The sequence below is a fragment of the Panicum hallii genome, chromosome 8 (assembly GCF_002211085.1).
Source record: "Panicum hallii strain FIL2 chromosome 8, PHallii_v3.1, whole genome shotgun sequence".
Lineage (NCBI taxonomy): Eukaryota > Viridiplantae > Streptophyta > Magnoliopsida > Poales > Poaceae > Panicum > Panicum hallii.
This window is the reverse complement of record NC_038049.1, coordinates 39,924,513-39,949,920: the sequence shown is the minus strand read 5'-3', so window position 1 is coordinate 39,949,920 and position 25,408 is coordinate 39,924,513. Positions and strand designations below refer to the sequence as shown.

The 25,408-nt window shown below is 46.7% G+C and overlaps 4 protein-coding genes across 9 annotated transcripts; all 4 read left to right on the top strand.

The window, feature by feature from the left end:
- Positions 1-529: 529 nt before the first annotated feature.
- On the top strand, positions 530-2,998 carry LOC112903817. Its single transcript, XM_025973013.1, has one exon. The coding sequence runs from the start codon at positions 530-532 to the stop codon at positions 2,996-2,998; it is 2,469 nt and encodes an 822-aa protein (XP_025828798.1).
- A 3,109-nt stretch (positions 2,999-6,107) lies between these two features.
- LOC112903282 (glucan endo-1,3-beta-glucosidase 8-like) lies at positions 6,108-7,657 on the top strand. Its single transcript, XM_025972519.1, has 2 exons — positions 6,108-6,436; positions 6,535-7,657. The coding sequence occupies exons 1-2, from the start codon at positions 6,108-6,110 to the stop codon at positions 7,655-7,657; spliced, it is 1,452 nt and encodes a 483-aa protein (XP_025828304.1).
- Positions 7,658-8,303: 646 nt separating this feature from the next.
- On the top strand, positions 8,304-13,136 carry LOC112902892 (T-complex protein 1 subunit theta). 2 transcript variants are annotated; one of them, XM_025972083.1, is made up of 14 exons: positions 8,304-8,595; positions 9,020-9,282; positions 9,366-9,512; positions 9,611-9,772; positions 10,242-10,319; positions 10,626-10,759; positions 10,970-11,042; positions 11,120-11,197; positions 11,278-11,400; positions 11,513-11,607; positions 12,007-12,216; positions 12,525-12,582; positions 12,668-12,757; positions 12,840-13,136. In XM_025972083.1, exons 1-13 carry the CDS (start codon positions 8,442-8,444, stop codon positions 12,737-12,739), a joined length of 1,647 nt encoding a protein of 548 aa, XP_025827868.1. In that variant the 5' UTR covers positions 8,304-8,441; the 3' UTR covers positions 12,740-12,757; positions 12,840-13,136. The 2 variants fall into 2 exon arrangements, with proteins under 2 accessions (XP_025827868.1, XP_025827867.1); XM_025972082.1 differs by having other exon boundaries at positions 12,668-13,136.
- A 5,262-nt stretch (positions 13,137-18,398) lies between these two features.
- LOC112902476 lies at positions 18,399-25,337 on the top strand. 5 transcript variants are annotated; one of them, XM_025971581.1, is made up of 6 exons: positions 18,399-18,599; positions 18,729-18,858; positions 19,693-19,794; positions 20,656-20,789; positions 21,747-22,502; positions 22,587-25,337. In XM_025971581.1, exons 5-6 carry the CDS (start codon positions 21,752-21,754, stop codon positions 24,950-24,952), a joined length of 3,117 nt encoding a protein of 1,038 aa, XP_025827366.1. In that variant the 5' UTR covers positions 18,399-18,599; positions 18,729-18,858; positions 19,693-19,794; positions 20,656-20,789; positions 21,747-21,751; the 3' UTR covers positions 24,953-25,337. The 5 variants fall into 5 exon arrangements, with proteins under 5 accessions (XP_025827366.1, XP_025827362.1, XP_025827363.1 ...); XM_025971577.1 differs by having other exon boundaries at positions 21,747-25,337; XM_025971578.1 differs by having other exon boundaries at positions 20,653-20,789; positions 21,747-25,337.
- The last annotated feature ends 71 nt before the right edge of the window (positions 25,338-25,408 follow it).

Below are 25,408 nucleotides of genomic sequence, written 5' to 3'. Positions count from 1 at the left end.
CCATGCTATATGTATATCATGGGATCAAAGTGTCTAACAAATGACCTCTAAAATATAATAATAATATACAAACAAACAAACAAAAAGGTGGAAATAACGTCTACATTTGATTCCCCTTTTGTCCTTTGATAAACCAATGCCCAGCCGTCCATCCCATGATAAGGGGCTCACAGTTCTGCCATCCCCCGGCCCCACATTTTTGGCCAGCAAATCAGCAACTAATCCGTTCCAAACAAAAAAAATAGCTAAAAAAATCCATGCCAAAATTCTGCCATGCAAAGCACCTTCCAGTTCAAAACTTTCCCGCTTTGCTTCACCTCCAGTTGGAAACCTTGTTTTCTACTGCTGGACATGCAAGCACTTCATCAATGCCACTTCTTGGATCCCATCATCTCCTTCCTAGTTTCGCCTATTCAGAGTGCTCCGTCGCGGCGATCCCCTCTCGGACTCACCGGAACGCGATCTAGCTCCGAATCTAGGCGCTTATCGAGTGAGACAAGAAACCTTCGAGCGAGCTAGAGAGCAGGTAATGGCGCCGGCGACGTCGAGCTCCGGGGCCGCGCGGGGGGTCCGCATCCTGGACCCGGAGGAGGTGAGGAGGAGGGCGGCGCCGTGGACCTCCCTGGGGGTCGACGAGGCCGACTGCGAGGAGGAGGCGGCGGGGAGGGCGAGGGCGAGGGCGCGCGAGTGCGACGTCTACGTCGGGCACGGAGGCGACGCGCGGCGGATGGCGGCGTGGCTGCGCGCCGAGCTGGAGCTGCTGGGCGTGCCCTGCGTCGCGGCCGACCGGCGCCGGTGCGGGGACGCGCCGGCGCACGCGGCTGCGCGGGCCGCCGTGGACGCGGCCGTGGTGGGGGTGGTCCTGGTCACGCCGACGACGCTGCGCAACCCCTACGCCGTCGAGGAGGTCCGGGCCTTCCTGGACCGCGGCGCGCTCGTGCCGGTCTTCGTCGGGGTCAGGAGAGGCGACTTCGTCGCCGAGGACGTCGTGGCGGGGCGCGGTGACCTGTGGGAGAAGTACGGGGGCCATCTCTGGATGGCCTACGACGGGCTGGAGGAGGAGTGGAGGGAGGCCGTGGAGGGGCTGGCCCGCGCGGAGCCGGCGGTGGAGGTGCGCGTCGGCGACCTCCGGGACCGCGTCCTCGACGTGCTCGAGATCCTCGGCGCGCGGCTCGGGCGGCGGGCAATATCCCCGGCCGTCAGGGCGTGGCGCGCCGAGGCGGGCCTGGAGATCCCGTTCCCCTGGAACACGGGCTTCGTCGGCCGGGAGAAGGAGCTGCTCGACCTGGAGTCCATGCTGTGCGGCGGCGCTCGTGCCCACGACAAGGCCTCCAGGAATAGGCCGATGCATCCGAACGGCGCCTTCGTCAGCGAGTGGCCCTTCCTGGACGGCGTCGTCTGCATCTCCGCCGCGTCCGGCGCCGGGAAGACGGAGCTGGCGCTCGAGTTCGCGCACCGGCACTGGCACGAGTACAAGAAGGTGCTCTGGGTGCACGGCGAGGCGAGGTACCTGCGCCAGAGCTACCTCAAGCTCGCCGACCACCTCGGCATCGCCGTCGGCGACAGCTTCCTGCAGTCTACAGGGCGGGCCACCGCCAGGAGCCTCCACGACATCGAGGGCGACGCCATCGCCAAGATCAACAAGGAGCTCGCCCGCGACATCCCGTACCTCGTCGTCATCGACAACCTCGAGAGCGAGAAGGACTGGTGGGACCGCCGGGCCGTCGGGGAGCTCCTGCCACGCGGCTGCCGGCGCACGCGCGTCATCGTCACAACGCGGCTCGCCGGCGGCATCGAGGGGGTCAGGACGCTCGCGCTGGGAGACCTCGACGCGTCCAACGCCATGCGCCTGATGAAGTGCAGCACGCGCGCGCTCAGCGAAGACGACACGGCTATCCTTCGGGACATCCAGGAAACGGTAGGCGGCGTGCCTCTAGGGCTCGCCCTCGTCGGCGCGATGCTCTCCGAGGTCCCCATCGGCCCGGCCGAGCTCCGGGGCGCGATGCGCCGCGCGCCGCATCGGGCGCCGACGTGGGAGGCCAGGGACGACGCCGCGCTGCGCGACAACCCGGGCCTGGTGCAGCTCCTGGACGCGTGCTTCGCGCTGCTGGGGCGGGAGGCAGCCGGGCTCGAGGAGGTGTCTCTCCGGCTGCTGGAGGCCAGCAGCTTCTTCGCGCCGGTGCCGATCCCGGCGGCGATGCTCGTAGACGCCGCCCACGCGGCCGTAGCCGTCGAGACGCCGTGGAAGCGGTTCAAGCGCACGATGAAGCTACCCTGCGCCTCGCCGCGTGCGCCGTCGTTCGCCGGCAGCGCTGAGCAGGAGGCGCTGGCGACGCTGCAGCGCCTAGGGGTGGTCCGGCGGAGCACGCGGGATGGGTGCGTCTCCGTGCACGGCGTGTTCCGGCTCTTCAGCCGCAAGATCGGCTCCGGCCGGGCGGCCCGCGCCGTCATGGACGCCGTCGCCGCGGCCGCCGCGCAGGGTGGCGCGGCGCGGAACGCCGACGACCACACGTGGGCGGCGTGCCTATCTCTGTTCAGGTTCGATGCGCCGGCGGCGAGCGTCGAGCTGCCGGCGCTGGAGCTCGCGCGGTTTGTCACGAGCTCCGTGCTGCCCCTCGCCGCGCACTGCCTGGCCGGGTACTCGGCGTGCAGCGCCGCACTCGAGCTGCTCCGGGAGGCCACCGACGGCGTCTTCGAGGCCGAGGAGAAGTACGTCGGCGCGCCTCGCCGGAGCAGCAACGGCGGCGTGTACGTGGAGCTGGACCCGAAGGTGTACCGGGAGCTCGCGCGGGCGAGGGCGGAGCTCCTGGTGGCGCGGGCGAGGGTGATGATGAGGGCCGGCGAGCGCGCCGTCGCCAAGGACCACTGCCAGTCGGCGATCAACATCCTGGAGGTGGTCTCCGGCGACTGGCACCCTGCGACGCTGGCCGTCCGGGGGTTTCTAGAGCAGGACGTGCTCGTTCAAACCTTGAACGGAGTAGAACCCACCACGGTGTAGCCGTGCATCGGGACCCCGTGAATTTGTAGGAATTGCGTGAATTTTTCCACCGAAATTCCTACCAAAATTCTTGGGGTCAAAAAGAGTAGTTCGTTCTTTTAGAATTTCAGAGTTTGGAATGAGGCATGTTGTTCTTGCTAGAAGTCTAGGTAATGTTCGTTTGCAATATTCTCTTAATGTTAAATTTTTGTTGCTGGAACCTTGAGTTACCGTAGTTATTTGTATCATCATTTGAATTCAGTTCAAAGTCCTGTTTTGATCCATTTGCTATTTCACATTCATGAGTCAAGGAATATTTTTTTCACAAAATCAGTCGGAATTTACAGCTTTGTATATTTGCATACACAACATTACCAATGATTTGTTGATCTCCTCTAGTGACCGATATTTCGTTATGCTTCTTTGGGGTCAAGGTTCAGGTTGACCGTAATTATCTTGGTCAGTTGTTCATCCGGCTTTCACTCATCTGTCACTAGTTTAATGGACTAAATAGGGCATCAGGTCATATGCTACAATCAGAAAAATCATTAAGACCAAGTTCAACTACAATATAGAGATATGAAATTTACAAAAAAAAAGATGAAATAGATAACGATCAATCGCATTTCACGTAAGACATTACTATTTTCATATCTTTCATTTCCAATCGAATCTGATCCCCAACATATTCAGTGCATTAAACTATTGATGGATGGAAGAAAGCTAGATGAACAACTAACCAAGGTACCGTTAGCACGATGCCTGAGCGCAAAGAAGCTCAACCAAATATCGATCACTAGAGAAGGAGATGAACACACGCAACGATGATGGTGTGGATGAAATTGTGCAAGTTTGTCGATTGGACTGATTTCTTGAAAAATATTCCTTGCATCATGAATAGCATACTGATCAACATAAGAATCTTGAAGCTGAATTCAGATGATTTTCTATAGTAAACAAGGTTCTAACAACAACATCTAAACCAAGAGCCTGTGAGCGACCTATTCCTTGCAGCAGCAGCAACAACAACAACATGCCTGAAATTGTAAAGAGTTCAACCACTCTTGGTGACCTTAGGAACTTCTGTAGGAGTATCGGTGAAAAGAGTCACGGAAAAATCTTACAAATTCCCGGGGTTTTGATACATGGCTAGAACATGATGGGTTTGAATCAGTTCATGGTATGAACTAACACATCCTGCTCTAAAAATACTTGGACTCCTAGTGTCTCGCAGGGCGCCAGTCCCCATAGGCAACCTCCAGGATGCTGATCCCAGAAAGTGGTCCTTGGTGATGTCATGCTCCCCGGGCCTCACCATTGCCCTAGCTCGCATTGCCAGGAGCAGCTCTGCCTTCGCCCGCGCGAGCTCATGGTACAATTTCAAGTCTAACTCCAGGCCGCTACTAATGTGGCCGTTGCTCCAACACAATATCTAGTTTTCATAGGACTTGTCCTGCGTCTGATCTAAATCCATACTCATGAAGTTTCATATGGGATTTGGCATGACTAGTTTTAGAGCATATACATTGTCCGGAACTTGGGGATCTCATTTGGAATGTGTGTTCTTTGTCAACATTCATGCCTGATTCCTTTTTGTCTGTAAGGTTGCTTGTTTGCTATGGTTTGATTCAAGCAATTTTGCGTGGGTCTCAAATAAGGACGAAGCATGTCGTAAGAACATCTTTTTTTTTGTTGCTATAGCCTGGGTTTTCTTGCATTAGTGCAATTAAACTCTCATTTCTCCATTTGGCAGTCGCCACATAGCATCTCTAGATAGGTCATCCATCAAATCCTTGAATTATCATAAAAGTCCAATTTTCAACGTTTAATTACAAAACCGGATAGCAGAGGCTATCCAACTGTCGAAACTGCGCAAATTTGGTCCTTTGGGTGGTTTCAAATGTGGTTTTTTTATTTCATAGAAATTAAAAATATTCAAATTCAAACTAAAAATTTATAAGTAATTTGTTTTATATCAAAAATGCGAAATGGATATCAAAAGTTTTCTAAAAATGTAACATATCTATTGGCACTCTACTTATCAGTTATTCTGATCCATTTTCTTATTGTATTTGTTTGCTTGTAGTTATACCTATTATTTTTAAATAAATAAGATTCAAATATACAATAATAGATTGGTTACATTTTTAGAAAAAATTGGTTCTAGTTTCATATTTTCCAGATCTAAAATGAATTAGTTTTGATTTTTTAGATCTAATTAGAATTTTTAATTTTTTAAAAAAATATAAAATCACCTTCGAAACCACCCAAAGGATAAAATTTGTCCGGTTTCGACAGTTGGATGCTCCTTGTTATTCGGTTTTGTAGTTGAAGGTTAAAAATTGGATTTTTACGGTAGTTCGAGGGTATAAACCAGATTTTTCTCTATTTTTAATGAAGCCACGTAGTAGAGAGCCGCTATTAATACTGTACTTGGTTCTACACAAAAAAAATAATTTGAAATCAAGAAAAATTTAATTGCGACCAATATAAAAAAGTTACTTTTTTCTCTTCGTTACTGAGTCACCAAAACCAGCGAACCTTGGTCCTTGGCGAAGCTCGCGCAGTTGAACGCAACACATATATGGTCCGTGGCGGCCGGAGCCGATGCCGTGGCACACAACTCCGGCTAAGAGCGCCTCCGGTCATCGCCGCTGTAACCCTGCACCCCTGGCTCGCGCGCGCCACAATTCGTCGCAGCCTCGGACCCCCAAAACCGCCTCCACCCACCTCGATAGACGTCAGCCGTGCTCAGCCAGCCACCGAGGCTCACACGAACACCGCCCACGCATCCCATTAACCGCCTCCGAGTCCTCCCTCTACTCGATCGTCCCTGACCTCCGTCCCGCCCCCGTTAACCAAGTCCCCAACCTCCCCCGGCAATCATTTCCGCCACCGTGCACCGCCATTGAATGCTCCAGCGGCGATCCGCTTTGCTAAAGCTAGCGAGCCGCGGTTGTTCCACCCGCAGAAAGTGAAGCCAGCATCCATTCACTTCGTAACAGTACCCTTGCGTTATGGTGTCGGCCGGCCGGTCGCGTTGGCCGATCCCTCCCTTTTAAGCCCGCCGGATCCGGGCGTGCGTTTCTTCCCTGGCCGTGGGAGAGGAGCTCGAGCGAGGATCCATCCAATGGCGGCGTTGCGCTGCGTTCTCGCTTCGGTTCTCGTGGCGGCGGTGGCTATGGCGGCGGACGCGCTCGGGGTGAACTGGGGCACGATGTCGACGCGCCGGCTGCCGCCCAAGGTGGTGGCGCGGCTGCTCGCGGACAACGGGTTCCGGAAGGTCAAGATCTTCGACGCCGACGAGCGGACCATGGCGGGGCTCGCCGGGACGGGCATCGAGACGATGGTCGCCGTGCCCAACGACCTGCTCGCCGCCGTCGCCGACTACGGCCGCGCCAGGGAGTGGGTGAAGGAGAACGTCACCAAGTACACCTTCGACGGCGGCGTCAACATCAAGTGCGCACGCTTCGCCATTGTTGATCCGTCCTCTTCTGCGATGTCGCTGTCGCTGCAGTGTTCCTTCAGTTGACGATCTGGTCCGTTCTTGATGCCAGGTTCGTGGCGGTGGGGAACGAACCGTTCCTCCGGGCGTACAACGGCTTGTTCGACCGCGTCACCGTGCCGGCGCTGAGGAACATCCAGCGTGCGCTCGACGAGGCCGGGCACGGCACCAAGGTCAAGGCGACGGTCCCCGTGAACGCGGACGTGTACGACTCGCCGCCGGGCGACCCGGTGCCGTCGGCGGGGAGGTTCCGCGCCGACGTGGCCGGGGTCATGGCCGAGATGGTGCGCTTCCTCAACCGGAGCGGCGCGCCGCTGACGGTAAACATCTACCCGTTCCTCAGCCTGTACGGGAACGACGACTTCCCGCTCGACTACGCCTTCTTCGACGGCGCCAGCAAGGCGAAGCCGGTGGTGGACGGCCGGGTTACCTACACCAACGTGTTCGACGCCAACTTCGACACGCTGGTGTCGGCGCTGAAGAGGGTCGGGCTCGGCCACCTGCCAGTCATGATCGGCGAGGTCGGCTGGCCGACAGACGGCGACAAGCATGCCACGCCGGCGCTGGCGAAGCGGTTCTACGCGGGGCTGCTCCGGCGCCTCGCGGCGAGGAAGGGCACGCCGCTGCGCCCCGGCGCGCGCATCGAGGTCTACCTGTTCGGGCTCATCGACGAGGACGCCAAGAGCGTGGCGCCGGGAAACTTCGAGCGCCACTGGGGCCTCTTCACCTTCGACGGCCGGCCCAAGTTCCCCCTCGCCCTCCGCGGCGGGCGCCCCACGATGCCCGTCCCGGCCAGGGGCGTCGAGTACCTGCCCCGTCGGTGGTGCGTGCTGAACCCAGACGCCGGCGACGACGCCGCGGGGCGGGTCGCGGACAACGTCGGCTACGCTTGCGGCCGCGCCGACTGCACGGCGCTGGGGTACAGGTGCAGCTGCGGCGGCGCGCTGGACGCGCGCGGGAACGCGTCGTACGCGTTCAACGCCTACTACCAGGCGCAGGGGCAGGCCGATTCGGCGTGCGACTTCCAGGGGCTCGCCGTCGTCGTCGACGAGGATGCGTCGCGGGGCAAGTGCAACTTCAGCGTGCAGGTCGTCGGGTCGGAGGCTCCGGCGGCCACAGTGGTGGCGGCGGCGGCGGCTGTGGGTACGGCGGCTCTGCTTCTCGTGTTGCTTTGAGCTTACGCGAGGTGTGAATGCGATGCTTGTAGATTGTAGGTAGGTGACGGCATTAAGATTGTTGTACTAGGTACTTCTGATCACATGAGATGTTTTGTGCTCATATTTGAGAGATCATCAGTTCATATATAATCCCTTTATGAAAAAAAGGAAGAAATTAAGAGTTCAGTTGGAACAAATAACAACTTCATCAAAATGGCCGCAATGTTCAACGAAAAACAACTTCATTAGATGGCAACAATGTTCAAAAGTCTAAGCTATCTCTTTCACACGATGGCAAACCACGCGTGAATTTGACAATCCTCTACATTTTTTTGGATCAAAACTTTGGCACTGCTTCGGCATCGCAAATTTGTGTCCGACTCCAACCCAAAGGCGCCGCATCGCATCACTCTTGCAGATACCATGGCCCGCTTGTCAGCGACCCAGTGGCAGACCGGAATCAGCTTCCTCAGCGAGAAAGATGGGCCGGGGGTCATCAATTAATTGCCGTCCCGTTTCCAAACCAAGCCCATTAGTCCTCCAATTAAAAAGAATGTCGTGTCACCTTCCCGGCCTGGTCCACCAGGCCCATCAAGCCAACCGGGCCGAACCTTCTGGCCTTCTAGGGCTTCCCGTCCCTTCCCCTCCCCACCAATCTAGAACACCCTCCGCATCTGCCCCGCCTCCACTCGCACGCCATCCCACAGCAGCGGCCACTAGGGTTTAAACTTCCTCTCCCCCGATCCGCCTCGCCGCCGGCCGCCAGATCGCCGCCCCCCTCCCGCCCGCCGGAAGACCGAGGATGGTGGGGCTGGGCGCGATGCCGGGGTACGGGATCCAGTCGATGCTCAAGGAGGGCCACCGCCACCTCTCCGGGCTCGAGGAGGCCGTGCTCAAGAACATCGACGCCTGCCGCGAGCTCTCCGCCATCACGCGCACCTCCCTCGGCCCTAACGGTGAGTTGCGCTCTCTCGTGCCTTGCGTTTCTCGCGCTGGGTTGGGTTGGGTCTGTGGCTTGAGGAGTGAGGGGGGATCTGGAGCGAGGAGAGCGTCCGCGATGGGTATGCGTGACTGCGGGAGGCCGTGGGATCGCTTGGTAGGGTGAATGGTCGGGGAGTGAGGGGGATCTGGAGCGAGGAGTGGAGCTGATTGTTGGAGCTATGATGAATGTTTGGGTAGTGCGAGACAATTGGCGCACGGCGTGCCTTTTGAAATTGCTCATTGTTGTGTGCAATGTTTGGTTCACGAGCAATTAGATTGTCCAGAACTACTAGTCTGCTACCCTCTGTGAATCTCATCTGAATTATTAGGTTGCGCTGGTCCTTAAGATGCTGGAATGTTTATGGTGGACGCTTAATTTTTCTTGTTTCCTGTATGCAGGAATGAACAAAATGGTTATTAATCACTTGGACAAGCTGTTCGTGACAAACGATGCTGCCACCATCGTGAACGAGCTCGAGGTTCAGCACCCGGCTGCTAAGATCCTGGTACTAGCTAGCAGGGCACAGCAGGAGGAGATTGGGGATGGGGCTAATCTCACCATATCGTTCGCCGGTGAACTGCTTGAGAAGGCAGAGGAGCTCATCAGGATGGGCTTGCATCCGAGCGAGATCATCATTGGCTACACCAAGGCCATCAACAAGGTGACTTACCCTCCCAATTGAAAGGCTTTTGTATTGTTGAAACCTGCAGTCTGATGGCAGGTTCTTTGTGCCTTTATATGCAGACGATTGAGATCTTGGAGGACCTTGTCGAGAAAGGCTCTGAGAATATGGATGTAAGGAATAAGGAGGAGGTTGCGTTGAGGATGAGATCAGCTGTTGCGAGCAAGCAATTTGGCCAGGAGGATATACTGTGTCCTCTTGTGGCTGATGTAAGCTAATCTATGCCTACCAGCTTATAGAGAGCTATTTCTTCCATGTGTCATCCTGGTATCAACTAATTTTAGGTTTTTGTATTGTTTCGCTTCAGGCCTGCATGCAAGTTTGCCCCAAAAATCCTGCAAACTTCAATGTCGACAATGTTAGAGTGGCTAAGCTGGTTGGAGGTGGTTTGCACAATTCTACTGTGGTCCGCGGGATGGTTCTAAAAAATGATGCTGTTGGGAGCATCAAAAGGGCGGAAAAGGCAAAGGTAACCTCAAAATGCCACACTTAATTTCATATCACACGTTAGTCCTATCTGTCTATGTTCTATACTTCTATCCATTCAATTACTTTTGATGTTTCTTAGTGAAAGTTGTGACTTTAGTAGTGTAGTTACAGAGTATTTTCACCAAGCAACAAGTATTTTGTTGTTAGGATGCTCAGGTTAATAATTATCAAGACATGCCAACTTAATCATGCATCTATTGTTTACGTTTGGTTAGGGTTGCGTAGATCACAAAGCGTTCTTTTTATGTATCTGTATCCTTTAATTCTACACTGCTGTTAAACAGAGTGAATTTGTGGATAAAATTGTGGAACTTAAATGCGACGTGCATTAATGTGTTATATTATTAAGCTTCTAGAAATTTAATATGCACTGGAATCCTAACCATGTATTTTTCGTACGATGTTTGGTGCTGTTTCTTTCTGAAGTCTTAAGATCAACCTATATTCAGATTGCAGTGTTTGCTGGTGGTGTTGATACTTCTGCAACTGAAACGAAGGGAACTGTGTTGATACATTCTGCTGAGCAGGTACGATCTTACCATGATGAACTTTTTTCCACTTTCTGCCATGAAGTTGTTCCTCGTTTCCCAGCATTCTTTATAGTTTTGAGTATTGCAAACTAAGCTGGCTTCTATTAATAGGTATAGTGTCTTACACTCTGTAGTAGTTGTGCTTCCAACGGTACATTGCCGTTTCTTAATTCGTGGATTCGTCTCATGTGCAGTTAATTTGGTTTCAACTCTCCGTGTCCTAACTTGTTCTTTGAAGCACATGATATTGCTTCTCTTCTATGGTGCATGGGAAACTCTGTAATCTACAAATTACTTTTGCAGCTAGAAAATTATGCTAAGACCGAGGAAGCAAAGGTGGAGGAGCTTATCAAAGCCGTTGCTGACTCAGGTGCCAAGGTTATTGTTAGTGGGGCCGCAGTTGGTGATATGGCGCTACATTTCTGTGAACGTTACAAGTGAGTATATGCATCCTGATCTGAACAGTTTTGTGCAATGTTTTTTTTCTGTTGAACAATTCTTTTAGACTGGAGGGCAATTATATATACTGTATCCTCTCTGAAACCCTCAATTCAAGTTGTTCACGAAAGCATCTCAAAGTCGGATTTTAAGTACGGTAGATGATAACTCTTGTCATGTCTGATCACTTATTGATGTTCTGTCTGCAGACTAATGGTTCTGAAAATCAGCTCAAAGTTTGAATTGAGAAGATTCTGCCGTACTACTGGGGCTGTTGCAATTGTAAGTTCTGTTTTTAAACCATGCTTGTTGCAAAGTGGAAGCATACTTATTCTGGTTTTGCGTGTTTTCCAAAACAGTTGAAACTTAGCCAACCAAATGCGGACGAATTAGGATATGCAGACTCTGTTTCGGTGGAGGAAATTGGTGGTGCTCGAGTATGTTCTGTCCTCCTTTGTGCCTTTGCAGAAGATAAAGTTCGCTTCACTCTTTTCTCACAACATAGTTTGTTCTATAGGTGACTGTTGTCAAGAATGAGGAAGGTGGAAATTCTGTTTCTACTGTTGTCTTGAGGGGCAGTACTGACAGTATACTAGATGATCTTGAAAGAGCTGTCGATGATGGTGTCAATACTTACAAGGTATATCTGCGGTATCTATAGTAGATTCGATCTACCTCTTTGCATTGTTTTGGAATAAATACATGTTTTTTTCTGTTTAGTTAATTTATCTTACTGTTGTTTTTTATACCAGTCAATGTGCAGGGACAGTCGGATAATTCCTGGTGCAGCTGCGACGGAAATAGAACTGGCAAAGAGATTGAAGGAGTTTTCTTTGAAGGAAACAGGGTAAGATTCTAACATTGTACTAAATAACTTTTCATGTATACAATATTAGCTGGAGGACATCTGAAACATGTTGCTAGTTAAAAAACAGAAGGGTCTTAACATATTGCATTAGGTTGCTAGTTTATGACAATGTTCATTGATATGTGTGGAATCCAGTATGATGTCAATTTATTGGGACACGATGATAGATGGGACAATCATGTGATTTCTTTTTTATCATCATATTTAGAGGCAAGTGCCAAGTTTATATAGTTTTATCGATTAGTTGGGGCTGATCTATTGAATATGTAACTGTTTTATTACTACAATCAATTTTTGTAGTTTGGTGGATGATACCATGAAACCGTGAATTATATAAATGTTTTGCCTCATCAATGTTGATGGTTAGCTATTATGCAGGTTGGACCAGTATGCCATTGCAAAATTTGCTGAAAGTTTTGAAATGGTTCCAAGAACCATATCTGAAAATGCTGGACTTAACGCAATGGAGATAATATCATCTCTTTATGCTGAGCATGCTGCTGGTAATACAAAAGTTGGCATTGACCTGGAGGAAGGTGTTTGCAAGGATGTCTCTGTCTTGAAAATATGGGACCTCTACGTCACAAAGTAAGTCAATCTAGTAACATATTGGAAGAACAGATGTAATTAGAAATCATGTGGAAAGCTGTTCTGAATATGCTCTTTATCTTTATAGCTATAGTGTGTGTCATCGTACTATAACATGTACTCATTGTGGTGTGCTGATTTTATCATAGATGTTGTGGGAAATCCAAAAATGATTGCACCATAGTGGTCCTCATACGCATTATGGTTTTTCAAATTTGGGGAATGGATTTGCATGATTTCTTTAGTGGTTTGAGCTACTTTTGCTTACCGCTTTAGCACATCTCACTTTGCTTATTTTGCCTGCACAGGTTTTTTGCCCTGAAATACTCAGCTGATGCTGTATGCACCGTACTACGGGTTGACCAGGTACGACTGCCAATCTAATGTTATAATTCTTTTTTAGACAATAAGATTATATATGGTCCATAAGTTGGATTCATGAACTGTGCAGATCATCATGGCAAAGCCAGCAGGAGGGCCCAGGAGAGATGCCCAGCCTGGTGGTGGGATGGATGAGGATTAGTTTTGCACTTTCGCTTGTGTACGCTTGTTTTCATGGTGTCATGCTTGCGAGGTTTCAGAGCAGAGAACATCTGTATCTTACCTAGGCTTTGGTTCTGTAGAAGATTTTGGGTGCCTGGAGCTCACGTTTGGGAGCGTTTCATGGTTGAGCTGATATCCCATGGGGAATTCGCTGAGTCCTTTCCTGGTGTATTGCGGTGGTGATGTATCAAATGATTGACTCCAGGGTTTCTTCTTTCAGTTTATCACACAAACTGAGCTCATGTAAGTGATACTTTAGTTCTAGCCGGAAGACTGAAAGTTGTCTTGATGGTTATTAGTCAATTTGCGAAGGCAGTGTGCCTCCTTTGCTCAATTGCTCCGATGGTGAGCATTTTATATGGGATTGTTATAACTGAGGAATGAGTCTCGTTTGGTGATGGTGGTATCCACCCCCGTATTATCTATCATAGCTGCAGATGCAGCACATAGTTATAATTATTTTCGATCGAGTTATTTTGTACCTCCACTTAGTAGCTGTTATCACTTATGAGTGTTGCCGGGGGCGTCGAACTTTGACACTTTCACCCAAGGCTCCTTCGAGACCTATCTTTCTAGCCATGTCATAGATCATTCTCCTATATTCATAAAACAGTTTGGATATACTCCGTTTCAAATTGTATGTTTTGACACTGTTGATATTTGGACATATTCTATTCTAGCTTTGTCCTAATTTATAAAAAGGAGTACCAGTATAGCATATAACATCAAATTAATTTTATTAAATTCATTGTAAAATTCATATTGATAGCGTATCTTCACATGTCAGACATTGTGTTTAAAAATTAAGGCCCTCAAATGTTTCGAAACGGATGATGTCTAAACTTGATCAAAGTATTCACTTTTGAGGAACCCACAGCCATATATTAAGGTTGATTTGGTCCGGGCGCTTAAAGCCTTTCTCGGTGCAAATTATATGAGAGTTTCATTTGCATTTAATAAGGTGCCATATCAGCAAAATAAATAATAAGGTAGTACATTATAATGTTTATAAGCAGAGAGATGGTTGTAGTTTTAAAACTCATTGAACACAGTTACCAATGTCTTGGAAGCTATTTAAAACTTCCGTTCCGAGGGCTTGAGTTTCATCTACTCTTATTGGCCATTTAAGTGATATGCTAAGCTATGTAACATAAAATAAAACTTTGCATTGTGAGATATAATTCCATTCATCAACTCAAACCAGACATCTTGCTTAGCACAGCAGCATAAAACTGACATTTATAACTTCCCTTCCCAATCTTGAAAACAACGTGATAAGAGGAAACTATGTGCAAAATCCATTGCTCATCAACAAACAAAATATGTCTATATCTCTATTTGTACTTTCTAAAATTGTTTCTCCTAAGTTTTCATTTTTCAGCCATAAAAGGTAGTCCGCTCATACCATTTTCATTTTTTTAGATATATTTTTGACTTCATTCATCCATTGGCAAACACATGTAATTTCAATCCAAGCAAAAACCGTTTTGACCTATAAGCTTAATAAGGACAATTGATGATAGCGTGAGGGTAGGTCTTGAGGTTTGGGGAGCATAAGAGGGCTGCAGCTTCCTAATATTAGTTAGGTTGTCACCCAATTTCCTTTCTTTGAAAAGGTAAATTAATTATAAATCGCTTTGTACCACATGCTTACCCACATGCATAAGACATTCGACTATATTATTAAAAATTATTTCATGCTAGATTCAATAGAAACATTTAATGTTGTCGATGTTAATTATGGTCAAGTTAGAAAAGTTTGAGTTAGGACAAAACTAAATGTGTTATTTAAAAGGACTTGATAAATTATGGCCGGCCGTAGTTTAGCTTTCTGCTACGGCGCCCATTTTGGAAAAGTCAAAATACAACGCGGCCTGCTCTTTTTCTTTCTTTTTCTTTTTTTAGTAAAAAGCTGCTACCCGCTGCACCGAGCGCAACTGCTATTACCAGAGTAAGATAAGGACAAAAAGATAACGTTAGCGCATGCAAAAATCAATCTCAAGTCTAGAAAATGCTACAATTTTACAATCGAGCATCAAAATTGAAATCCGATTGCACTATTATGTTGCCCCTAACAAAAAAATCAAAATAAGATCTCACTTTAATATGTTTCGATGATATTTTTATCATACAATCCCAAAAGCACTTTTGTTAAAAGTTGAAAGCATATCATAATAAACTCCTAAGCAATTTAGAATAGATGTACAAAAAATATGCTGTCACCTCCTACTTGATTCACCGAAACTGCTTAAAACAGCATAAAACAATGAAAAATAAAATGTAAGATACTCAACAAAATTGCTTAATGAACTGTATTGTTATGCTGAGATAAAACAATATTATTGCTTACTGTAACCAATATTATTGCCTCTGTATAATAGTTTTGTTAAGAACCAACATTAAAATGCTTACACGAGACTGGAAAAAGACATAACTAACCCAATTAAAATGCTTATGAGTTTTTACCAAAATGCTAGTTGATTTAGTATAAGTTGCCTACAAATAAAAAGAATGCACAAATTCAACTTGGTGTCCATTGCGGTGCGCCCGCCGTCGCTGTTCTACCCGCACGCTCCACTGCCCTTCTGCACGCCGGCACCGCCGCGGCCCCTCGCATCACCGCGCGCTCGCCTGCGCTCCGCCTATGTCCACTCTGTCCCACCCGCCCGCGCTGCTCCGCCCAGGCCGCTCCGCCCCGCGCCGCTCCGCCTGAGCCGCTTTGTCCCCGCCGCTATGCCCACGCCGCTCCGCCCGCGCCGAGCCGCTCCGTGCAGCCCTTCCCACGCCGATCTGCTGCGCCTGCTCCACAACGAGCCGCACGAGCCGAGCTGCTCCGCCGTGCAGGAAGGCGGCCACTGGGGAAGATGAGGGGAGGCTGCGGCGGAGGACGGAATAGGAGGGTAGGTGGCAGTAGGGAGAGGAACCGGCGGGGGAAGAGGAGGGAAGGGTAGGGCATGTGGGGGAGAGGAGGAGGGGAGGGCACGTATCGGTGGGGAAAAGATAAGATTGAGAGGGAGAGGAGTGAGAGGGATAAAAAGAGGTGGAGTAGATGCAGTGGCCATACGATTGCGTAAACGTACGGCCGGCGATAATCAAGTCATTATCTATTTAAAAATAATTCAATGGTTACATTAAAGATCACATACTTTAGGAAACCTACTATTTAAATAATTTAATAGTTACATTAAAGATTACATAGTTTAGGAAACCTATGCTTGGTTTCCTTGCATCTGGTTGAAGCAGGCTTGGGTATCCATATGTAAAACAACACTCTATACCTATACTGGTATGCAAAATGTGCCTTAGAGCCATGCTCAACGAAAATAAGCTTTTCCATCATTTTCTGATGTGCCTCGGCGGCTTGATGCAAGGGTGTATGTAGAAGACTTTTCGCGTGTTGTGTTTGTGGCTTAGCGACCGGATTCATTGCAACAAAACAACATCTCTACCACACCTGGCTCAATGTGGCCAGTAAACCAAACATGCGATGGGTGCATGCATTAGATCACGTACTAACACACACCAAGCATGAGTCATCCTAGGTGAATTCATCATGATTTAAATTTTCATGACCACAATTTATACACACATAAGCAAGTGCTTTTTACAACGACATTTGTTATCCAAAAAAATTTATTTGTAGGCATGTAATATGTGCACACTTTTTCACCCGTGGTGGTCAAATTTGTAATTGTACTAGCCGAATATACAAAGCCCTAAAAGCAAAAATCCCCGCAAATTCCCCTTCCCCGAACCTGCACTGCGCCACTCCTCCACTCTCCACCGCCCACCGCTGCGGGCCTGCGGCGATGGACGGCAAGCCGGAGCGCCAGCACGATCGACCGACCTCGATGGCCTGCTACTGGTATGTCACCGCGCCTCATCCAAAGCTTGGTCGAGTTCATTTGCCACCGCATCGTCTCCTCACTTCGTGACCAGCATTTCGCGCTCGCGAGGAGAAGCGCATCAATCGGCCCCGTGTAGGGTGAGGGAGGCGCGGGACCGCAGGGGACGCCGGGGGATCCTCGTGCATCGCGTAGGGTTGCCGTTGGGCGGCGAGCATTTTGAGGTGAGTGGAGTCCGGCCACGCGCATTTGCTTGAGGTGCCTTGGGGCCAGGGAACGTGAAGGGTCTTTGGTTCATGTTCCATTCGTGAGACAATCCCTACACCTCTCGTGCCTGGAGAGTTCGTTATCCTGTAGGAATGCAGTGCAACGCGGTGGTCAGTGTAAAATAAAAATTATTATAGCTAGTTTGAAATATATATTATTTTACAAGCTAAATGTCATTACTTAAACATACTTCCATTTCTTTTTAGGCAATAGCTTCTAATAATAATAATAAAGATTTTATATGTCTTGTGTATGGTTGTCTAGTACTTTATTTATTTATAGCTTATATTAGCTAGCACATAAAATATCTATCAATATGATATTTTGCTTCACTTTATAATTTAAAGTGTTGCAAGGCATGTTTATAGTACTTAGGATTTTTCAGCTGAAACAATTTGTTATAATCCTAGAAAATATATCTGTGCATTGCTACGGATGATACTGTGAAATATTTAATAACCTTATCGGTTTAAGTATCATCATGATATAATTAAATTTCACATGACAACATCTCGTTCAAATTTTTTTCAAATAAATAAAGTTTTGACCTCTAGCACTTCTTAACACTTTCGTATATGCCACCCATCCCCTTCCTTAAAAAATCTACCTGAAATCTCTCACGATGCTCACTGTTGCGACCTTGATTTTAGCAATGACGAGGGTGCCCACCATATTAGCATACGCGCTTGTCCCGACACTATAGTCTGATGACCTGCTAATTTACACCTATTGATCTGTTGCGTATTTATAGTTCACCCCTATCCCTATTATTACCAGAAAAGCCCAAGACTAACGAGCTATTTATATTTGACTTGCTAGAAACTAAATTTAAGCTAAGCTATATTTGGAATCAAGCCAAGCTTGGATCTAACCTGGAGCTTGCGAGCTCCAACGATCCGAAATTGAGGTATTCGATGAAGTTTGAGTATTTCAATTTTGCGTGGCATGTGTATGCACCTGCTACCTTTATTAATTAAATTTTCAACAATTGAAAGTTAAAATAATATAGTTGGAGGGTAGAACATTGTATTAGCTAGCGAGTTACTGTATTGCACAAGCTAAAATATGCATAATAATACTCTCTGTATTCTTTTTTAATAGTTCTGTTTCATATTGGTACAATGATCAAGAAGAAAAATCTTGCCTATCATCTCATTAATTACGACTTCTCATTTTCGATGTTATTATATGCGTACAATAATTTTTTAAGAGAAGTTACTCCGCACGCCATCCATACTATTCCGAAGATGTCAAGTTAAATAGAACTATCAAAAGGGAATAATTTAATTTTGGAAATAGTGTTATTGAAAGAAAATAGAGAGAATAAAGCTAAATGTTCAAATATGCTTTTCATACCATTTATTTGTCAAATTAAATACGTTTTCTAGGCTAATTACACTATTAAAAATCTTGTATGTATCATCAATACTGCTGTCGTAAAATTGTTGTGTGTAGTTTTTGCGAGAGTTAAACATGGTCGGATTTACCTCGGCTCGGGATGCTCCAGCTTTAGTGGCAGGCTCGCTGGAGCTCGGCTCATTGACAGCCCTCCCGCTCAGGGCTCAGCCGCTCAGGTTCATCTCCTCCCTCTGTTTCTTAAACCTTTCCCTTCTCACGGACTCTCTCCTCCCTTGCTCTTCCTTCCCTGGCGGCGACGACTGGGCGAGCGGCGGCGCCATTTGTCCTGTCTTCGCCCAGCCGTTTGCCGGCGACGAGCGCATCCTCCAGGTATGCCCGCCCCTTCTCTTTCCTTCTGCTGTGCGAGACGGAGCACCCCAAACCCTAACAAAACTATTCGTATTCGGATCTGAATCCAGTTACAATATATTACCTACTAACTTCGATTTCGTTTGCAAGAATTATCGGGTGTACATGTGTACACCCATGTCCGATGCTGGGTCCACTCCTGGCGGTGGTGAAGAGAATGGATTAGAGTGAAACGAAGGGCAACGAGGATAGAGATGAGCAGTATGGGGAATTTGTACATGTATGTTTGGGGGAATGGTTAGATTTTGGTGGCTTTATTCAATGTATTAGAAATTAGCAAACAACATTTGACGTTTGACGGTTTATATAATTTGGGGAATGTTGGCGCTATATGCCTTTATGCTCTTTCTGATTTAGTTGTGAGTGCTGTATTGCTTGCCTGAACATATTCTGGTTTAGTTTCTAGGGTCATCTGCTTGTGGACCTTTGAGGTACATAAATAGATATTTGTGTGCGTATTGAATGTACACTCTGGATGGGTGTCAATTGAATTAGATGCATAAATAATAAGTGTTCCAGAAATAGGTCTTCTAGGCGACATAGCATTATCCGGCCTCCTACCTTTTGTCGTGTGATTGCTGTTTAGAGTTTAGACCTATAGTCAGGCTGATTATGCTTTACAATCACTATGAATAGGGTAACTGAATGAATGCTTGTTGAAAGTAATAGTGAATATTGCTACTTATATGTTATATATACTTCGTAGAGCTGTTTTTGCAACATGAGTACACTTGTGACAGTGCATTGGCTGGAGAAATCATTTATGTTTCATTATGAATCTTGCATCTTCTGTTCATACCTGCGATACCCTCTGTGCGCGCATGTTTGTGTCCCGTCTTCTTACTTAAAATATGGTACACTGTTCCGAAAATTACATAGCTGGAACACATTTAATGTTATGCTGTGTGCAGAATTTAAGGTTCAATTTGTCATAGACAATAGAGGGCACAAAACATAGCACATGTGAATACTGTATGATTCATTGCCTGCCAACTTATTGATATACGTATGTGGATGGTTTTAGTCATGAAACATGTTGTGTGCAACTGTGCAGGTGACACTGCATAACAATTATTTCTTTCATTAAAAATGGAGCGATGAATCATAAACGGTTCACAAGGATGACATGGTGTTGCTGGTTTCATATGCACACCAGGTAACCCCTGTTCATAATAGTTTCCTTTCCTCTTGACATGCTTACTGATGAAAAAAGAGGTATATTACACACAGTTATTAGTCTCAGTCAGTTTACATGCCTGTTTGGATTTGGGCCATTTGTCAGCTATGTTAGCATTTAATATAAGTGCTAAGTTTGCCTTATTGGAAAGGGATGACTCTATGCAATAGAAGTAGAAGAGGCTAATATGTAGTAAGGGGTTGCAGGGCTCAGTAAACCAATGGTATCTTTTTAGCATTGTTCCCACAGAGCTACACTGTTAATGAGGGTAGCACATAACTGTTTGGAGAAGGGGGGACACCTAAAATATCTGGGAGGATTGGTGAAATTGAAGTCTGTATGTTATGCACCTTATCGCTTTTAGTGCTTGTTTCCAGCTATTGAGAGTCCTTGTTACTTTTTCATACTTGTTATGCTTCTGGACAGTTAGTCTGCATATCGTTTGCATCAATTGGATAATTTTTTCGTCCTCCTGTTTAATTCTATTGTTTGGGCCCCATCAAACTCCTTCTCAACCCTTTGAACACTACATTACAGTTGCAGTTGGCAGCTCATGTTAACCTTTTCCCGGTGACTTCTTCATCATGTCTACTCTCTAGAATTGGCGGGGACGCCACTTTCTCAACTTTATTCTAGCTCACCATTTTTTAGTTTAACAACTAAATAAATAAGGGTAATAAAGAGCCAAGTATTTGTTGTCACTGTGCTTTACTTTGAGCGCCTTAACTCATCTGCTGCAAATGTTTTTCGTCACTAAATCATGCATAATGCAAACTATGTTAGCAGGTCTTGTCCATCGACACCTAACTAAATCATGCATAATGCAAACTATGTTAGCAGGTCTTGTCCATCGACACCTACTATCTCGTGCAATTCTTTGATGACAACCAACCGCAGAAGCCACATATTTACTTTCCCAAGAAAGTTGATATGCGTAGAGGATAAAGAATAGTGCTCCACTCTAACGTGACACTGTAAGCAATGCCATACTTATGTAAATTTTCATTTTGTCGATTTTGATCTTGTCCATGCTTTACTTATGTGTCTTTATTTTTCTCTGTATCCTATTATTCTATCATTGCCTACATGATGATGTGTCATTGGTTGTGTTGGAAAGCATGCTATTTACAATGATATATGAATATATTATATACAGTCTCAGTACGTTCGTATGTTCGCTTCTGTTTGTTGACTCGGTGCTATGTCAGATGCTGCGATGATTTTTAAGTCATATAGACATATACGTACTTGTGGATTTGCTATTCATTTGGAATGAGAGTTTCTCTTTTCTTCATTTAGAATGAGTGTTTGGATCATTCTTGGTCCTTCCCTCATCTGATAATTGTGCACCTAAATTTTACCTTATACCTAGAATAGAATGGTACCCAAATGTTCAATCACAATTATGGGCAAGATCATATGGGTTTAATATATGAATTTGTTTTGGATATGTAAGAAAAGTATTGGTTGGATTGTGTTATAGATAGAATCACTGAGTATTCTTTCATTCTTGATCTCATTTTACTCCTCATGCTTTTTAATTTAACTATTAACATAACTATTTACACTCACTTTACTCAAGTGAATTATGTTGGAAAGAAGATGGCATTTTTGGCACGATTCTGCATGTCTCCTTGAAGTTGCATAGTTTTTTATTGTTCCATTTTAAGTTCGACACTAGTATTTTCTTATAGAATCCAAAGAATTGTGTATTTTTAGGTGCTACTAATGCTATGGTTTTAAAGGCATGTTTTCAATTACGTTGTTTTCTGTCTTATAAATTTTCTGGGTCTGATGCACTAAAGGTTTTGGGATAATATTGTTTGAGAGAGTGCTCCAGAGGTGTTCTTCCACTTTCGAATAGTTTCTACTTAATGAATGACATTTCTCCAGAGCATATATCTGATGCAATTTTGTGCCGAATTTTACAGAGAATATGATCGAGTGCAATAGAGAAGAGGCCTTAAGGGCCAGGGAAATTGCTGTAAAGATGATGGAAAACAAAGATTTTGTTGGTGCAGAGAAGATTGTGCTTAAAGCTCAAAAGCTTTTTCCAGAGCTTGAAAATGCATCTCAGCTGTTAACCATCTGCAATGTGCACTCTGCAGCAGAGTTAAGGGTGAACGGAGAGCTGGACTTCTATGGAATCCTTCGAGTGGAGGAAGGAGCGGATGAAGCCTTGATAAGAAAGCAGTACCGCAAGCTTGCATTTTCACTTCATCCTGATAAAAATTGTTTCGTGGGTGCTGAAGCAGCTTTCAAGTTGGTTGCTGAAGCTCATTCTGTACTATGTGATCCCACAAAGCGATCTCATTATGACCTGAAAAGGAAGAATGGATTTAGAAATGTGCCAAAGCCAGCTAAACAGCAGCCATCAAAGAAAACTGAATCGAATAAACGGAGCAGGCCTGGACCTGGAGAAACATTTTGGACCATATGCTCACATTGTCAGATGCGATACCAGTACTTCATCAATATCCTGAACACCATGGTCCTCTGTGTGAGCTGCCAAAGGAATTTTTTTGCATACAATCTGTATGAATGGCCCATACCCACTTCATCAAGTGTACCCAATGGCTTCCAAGTTCCGGCAAACATGTTTCGTAAACAGCATGACAGTCACGGTCAACAAAGTCACCCTGTGAAGCCTTCATGTGCAGGTAGAGACACCGATGTGAAGCCAAATGGTACCCAAGACCCTTCACACATGTTTCCAAATCAACAGCATGGAGTTCCCTGTCAAAACGCTCATCCTGTGAAGCCTTCTGCAGGTGGGGACACAGATGTGAAGCTGAGGACGAATGTGGCCCAACACCAACATGATGAATACATGAAAGGCTATAGCAGACCAGGTTGTCATAAGAAGGCTAATCAACCGGAAGCATCAAGGGGACAATTTCAATATTCAACACTGAAACAAGATAAATCTTCTGTCCCATCTGAAAATGGGAATATGCAGGGAAGGTCAATGCCAGATTCTGCTGATCCAAACATTGTCAACAAACAGAAGTCGGTTCGAGAAGATGCATCAGCGGAGCCAGATGCCACGAATGTGTCTTGTTCTGCAAAGCTTTCTTCTGCAGGTGGAAAAACAGATGGGGATCCAATGATAACTGTCGCGGGCAGAAGATCAATGCCAGATTCTGTCGATCCAAACATCACTGACATAAGGAACTTGGATAAAGAAGATGCAACTGCAGTGCCTAGTGCTGCAGGATCCTCTGGTACCCGAAGATCAGGTAGGAGGAAGCAAGATGCTGATGGAAATATTTTCCTGAACATTGATATCGAAAAGAGGCAGAGGAAGAATGATTTGCCATCTAATGTTAGGCAACCAGATCCACCTCATGTCTCCAACAATGTTGGCATCCAAGAGACGGAAAAAGCTATGGATACAGGTGATCAGGGAAATATCAAGGAAGAAGCTCCTGAAACTGATATAAATGATCAAGACAATATCAAGGAAGAAGCTCCTGAAACTGCAAGCGGAAAGAAACCTTCCTATTCTGAGTTGGTAACCTTTCCTGATCCAGATATCTTCAATTTTGAGCAGTTCAGAGATATCAATCTGTTTGCAGTTGGTCAGATATGGGCCCTTTATGATAATCTTGATGGCATGCCAAGGTATTACGCTCGAATAAAGCAATTTGATGCCTCCAACTTCAAAGTGCATTTGACTTGGCTGGAGTACGATGCGATGGATGAAGCTGAGGAGAGTTGGATCGATGAAGAACTGCCTACTGCCTGTGGAAACTTTTGCCTTGGGAAAGGAAGTGATGTATCACATGACAGGTCCATGTTTTCTCACATTGCTACATGGACGAAAGGTAAAAAAAGGAATTCGTATGTCATATATCCTAATAAGGGTGAGGTGTGGGCTCTTTACAAGTGCTGGAGCATGGAATGGAGCTCTGATGCAGATAACCATAGATCATATGAGTACGAAGTTGTGGAAATCCTATCAAATGTGTCAGTCAGTGATGGTGCCACTGTTATCCCACTGGTCAGGATCAAGGGATTTGTCAGTTTATTTGCGACAGCTAAGGATAAATCTTCGTTCGTGATACCATCAAGTGAGCTTCTCAGATTTTCTCATAGCATCCCCTTTTATCGGACAAACGGAAATGAAAAGGTTGGCGTCCCAGGAGGATTTCTGGAACTTGACAATGCATGCCTCCCTGCTGACCTGGATGCGGCATTTTCTTCTGTTACTCTTGACTCTTACATGTCTCTTGGCAAGAAAGAAAGCAGCACATTCGTTGATACAAGCCATAGAACAGATCCTCGAGATGAGCAAATTGCTCAGGAGAATCACTCTGAAGCACACAGTTGCCACCCGATGTCTACAGATAATCGTAAAGATATGTCTCCTGAACAAAATACAACCTCCAAGAAAACTGCCAGTGATGCCAATAAATTTGGTGATTTCTTTCTGCAAAACAACATTTCCCCCACCGTATATACATATCCTGATTCAGATTTCCATAGCTTTGAAGAAGGTCGCTCCTGTGAGAAGTTTACACGTGGACAAATATGGGCCTTGTTCAGCGATGCTGATAAATTCCCCAAGTTCTATGCCTGGGTAAGAAAAGTCGAGCAAGAACCTTTCAGGGTGGATTTAATCTGGCTCGAGGCTTGCCCTGAACATGAGCAGGAGAAGCGGTGGTTGGAGCAGGACATACCCATCAGCTGCGGCACATTCAGGGTCCGAACCTGGAGAGGCACGTATGACACAAACGAAACCTTCTCTCATCTAGTATGCGCCAGAGATACCAGCAGGATGCGAGAGGTCACAATCTTCCCTGAATTAGGTGCCATCTGGGCCGTCTACATGAACTGGGCGCCTGACTGGGTTCCATCCAGCGATGGGGCTTGTGACCTCGCGATCTGCATGGTCAGCGAGCGCACTGAAGCCAGCACGAAGCTCACCTTCCTGACCCAGGTCAGCGGGTACCGAGCCGTGTTCAGACTCGACAAGCAAAAAGGCATCCTGGAGGTACCTGCCAGGGAGAGGCTGAGGTTCTCCCACCAGATTCCCTCGATCTGCCTGACCGAAGAGCAAGGCGGCAAGCTCCGGGGCTTCTACGAGCTTGACCCTGCCTCCGTCCCTGACTCCTTCCTGTACAGGGACACCTGACCGGACGACGACAACCACTACTATCCGCAAATGTTGGAGCGGACACTGAAGTAGTTTAACCCAAGTTAGACTCGCACTAGAATTCTTTTGTCTCAAGAGTTCGGCTGCCAATTAATTGGATGTACATATATGCTCGTTAGCTTAGTCTTACCGGAACACGGATACGGTTATGGGGAGGCCTGGTTCTCTTGTGGGGCGCTATCTGGTAGCAAGGGCAAACCATCTGTGTGCTGGTGCTTCTTGTTAAGTGTCACCAAGTCTGGTCACCTGTGGTGGTTAATCACATTGGGCTGCGATCGGTGAAAGCAACACTGATTCGCTAGGCTGCTCACATGACATGTTCAATGGTTAAAAGCTAATTATTATGATGCTAGCGTGGAACTTATATTTCTTGCTAGTGCAATGTGGTTAAACTGTGAGATACTGTGCTGTAACTTCGACAGTTAAAACATGGAG

What these genes read in the sequence shown, in the direction of transcription:
- LOC112903817 (XM_025973013.1), top strand. Translation starts at nt 530, where the DNA reads ATGGCGCCGGCGACGTCGAGCTCCGGGGCCGCGCGGGGGGTCCGCATC.
- LOC112902892 (XM_025972083.1), top strand. Translation starts at nt 8,442, where the DNA reads ATGGTGGGGCTGGGCGCGATGCCGGGGTACGGGATCCAGTCGATGCTC. An exon ending in AAAGGGCGGAAAAGGCAAAG is followed by an intron (nt 9,773 to 10,241) that starts GTAACCTCAAAA and finishes ACCTATATTCAG; the next exon opens with ATTGCAGTGTTTGCTGGTGG. An exon ending in AGGAAATTGGTGGTGCTCGA is followed by an intron (nt 11,198 to 11,277) that starts GTATGTTCTGTC and finishes TTTGTTCTATAG; the next exon opens with GTGACTGTTGTCAAGAATGA.
- LOC112902476 (XM_025971579.1), top strand. Translation starts at nt 21,752, where the DNA reads ATGATCGAGTGCAATAGAGAAGAGGCCTTAAGGGCCAGGGAAATTGCT.
- LOC112903282 (XM_025972519.1), top strand. Translation starts at nt 6,108, where the DNA reads ATGGCGGCGTTGCGCTGCGTTCTCGCTTCGGTTCTCGTGGCGGCGGTG. An exon ending in GACGGCGGCGTCAACATCAA is followed by an intron (nt 6,437 to 6,534) that starts GTGCGCACGCTT and finishes TCTTGATGCCAG; the next exon opens with GTTCGTGGCGGTGGGGAACG.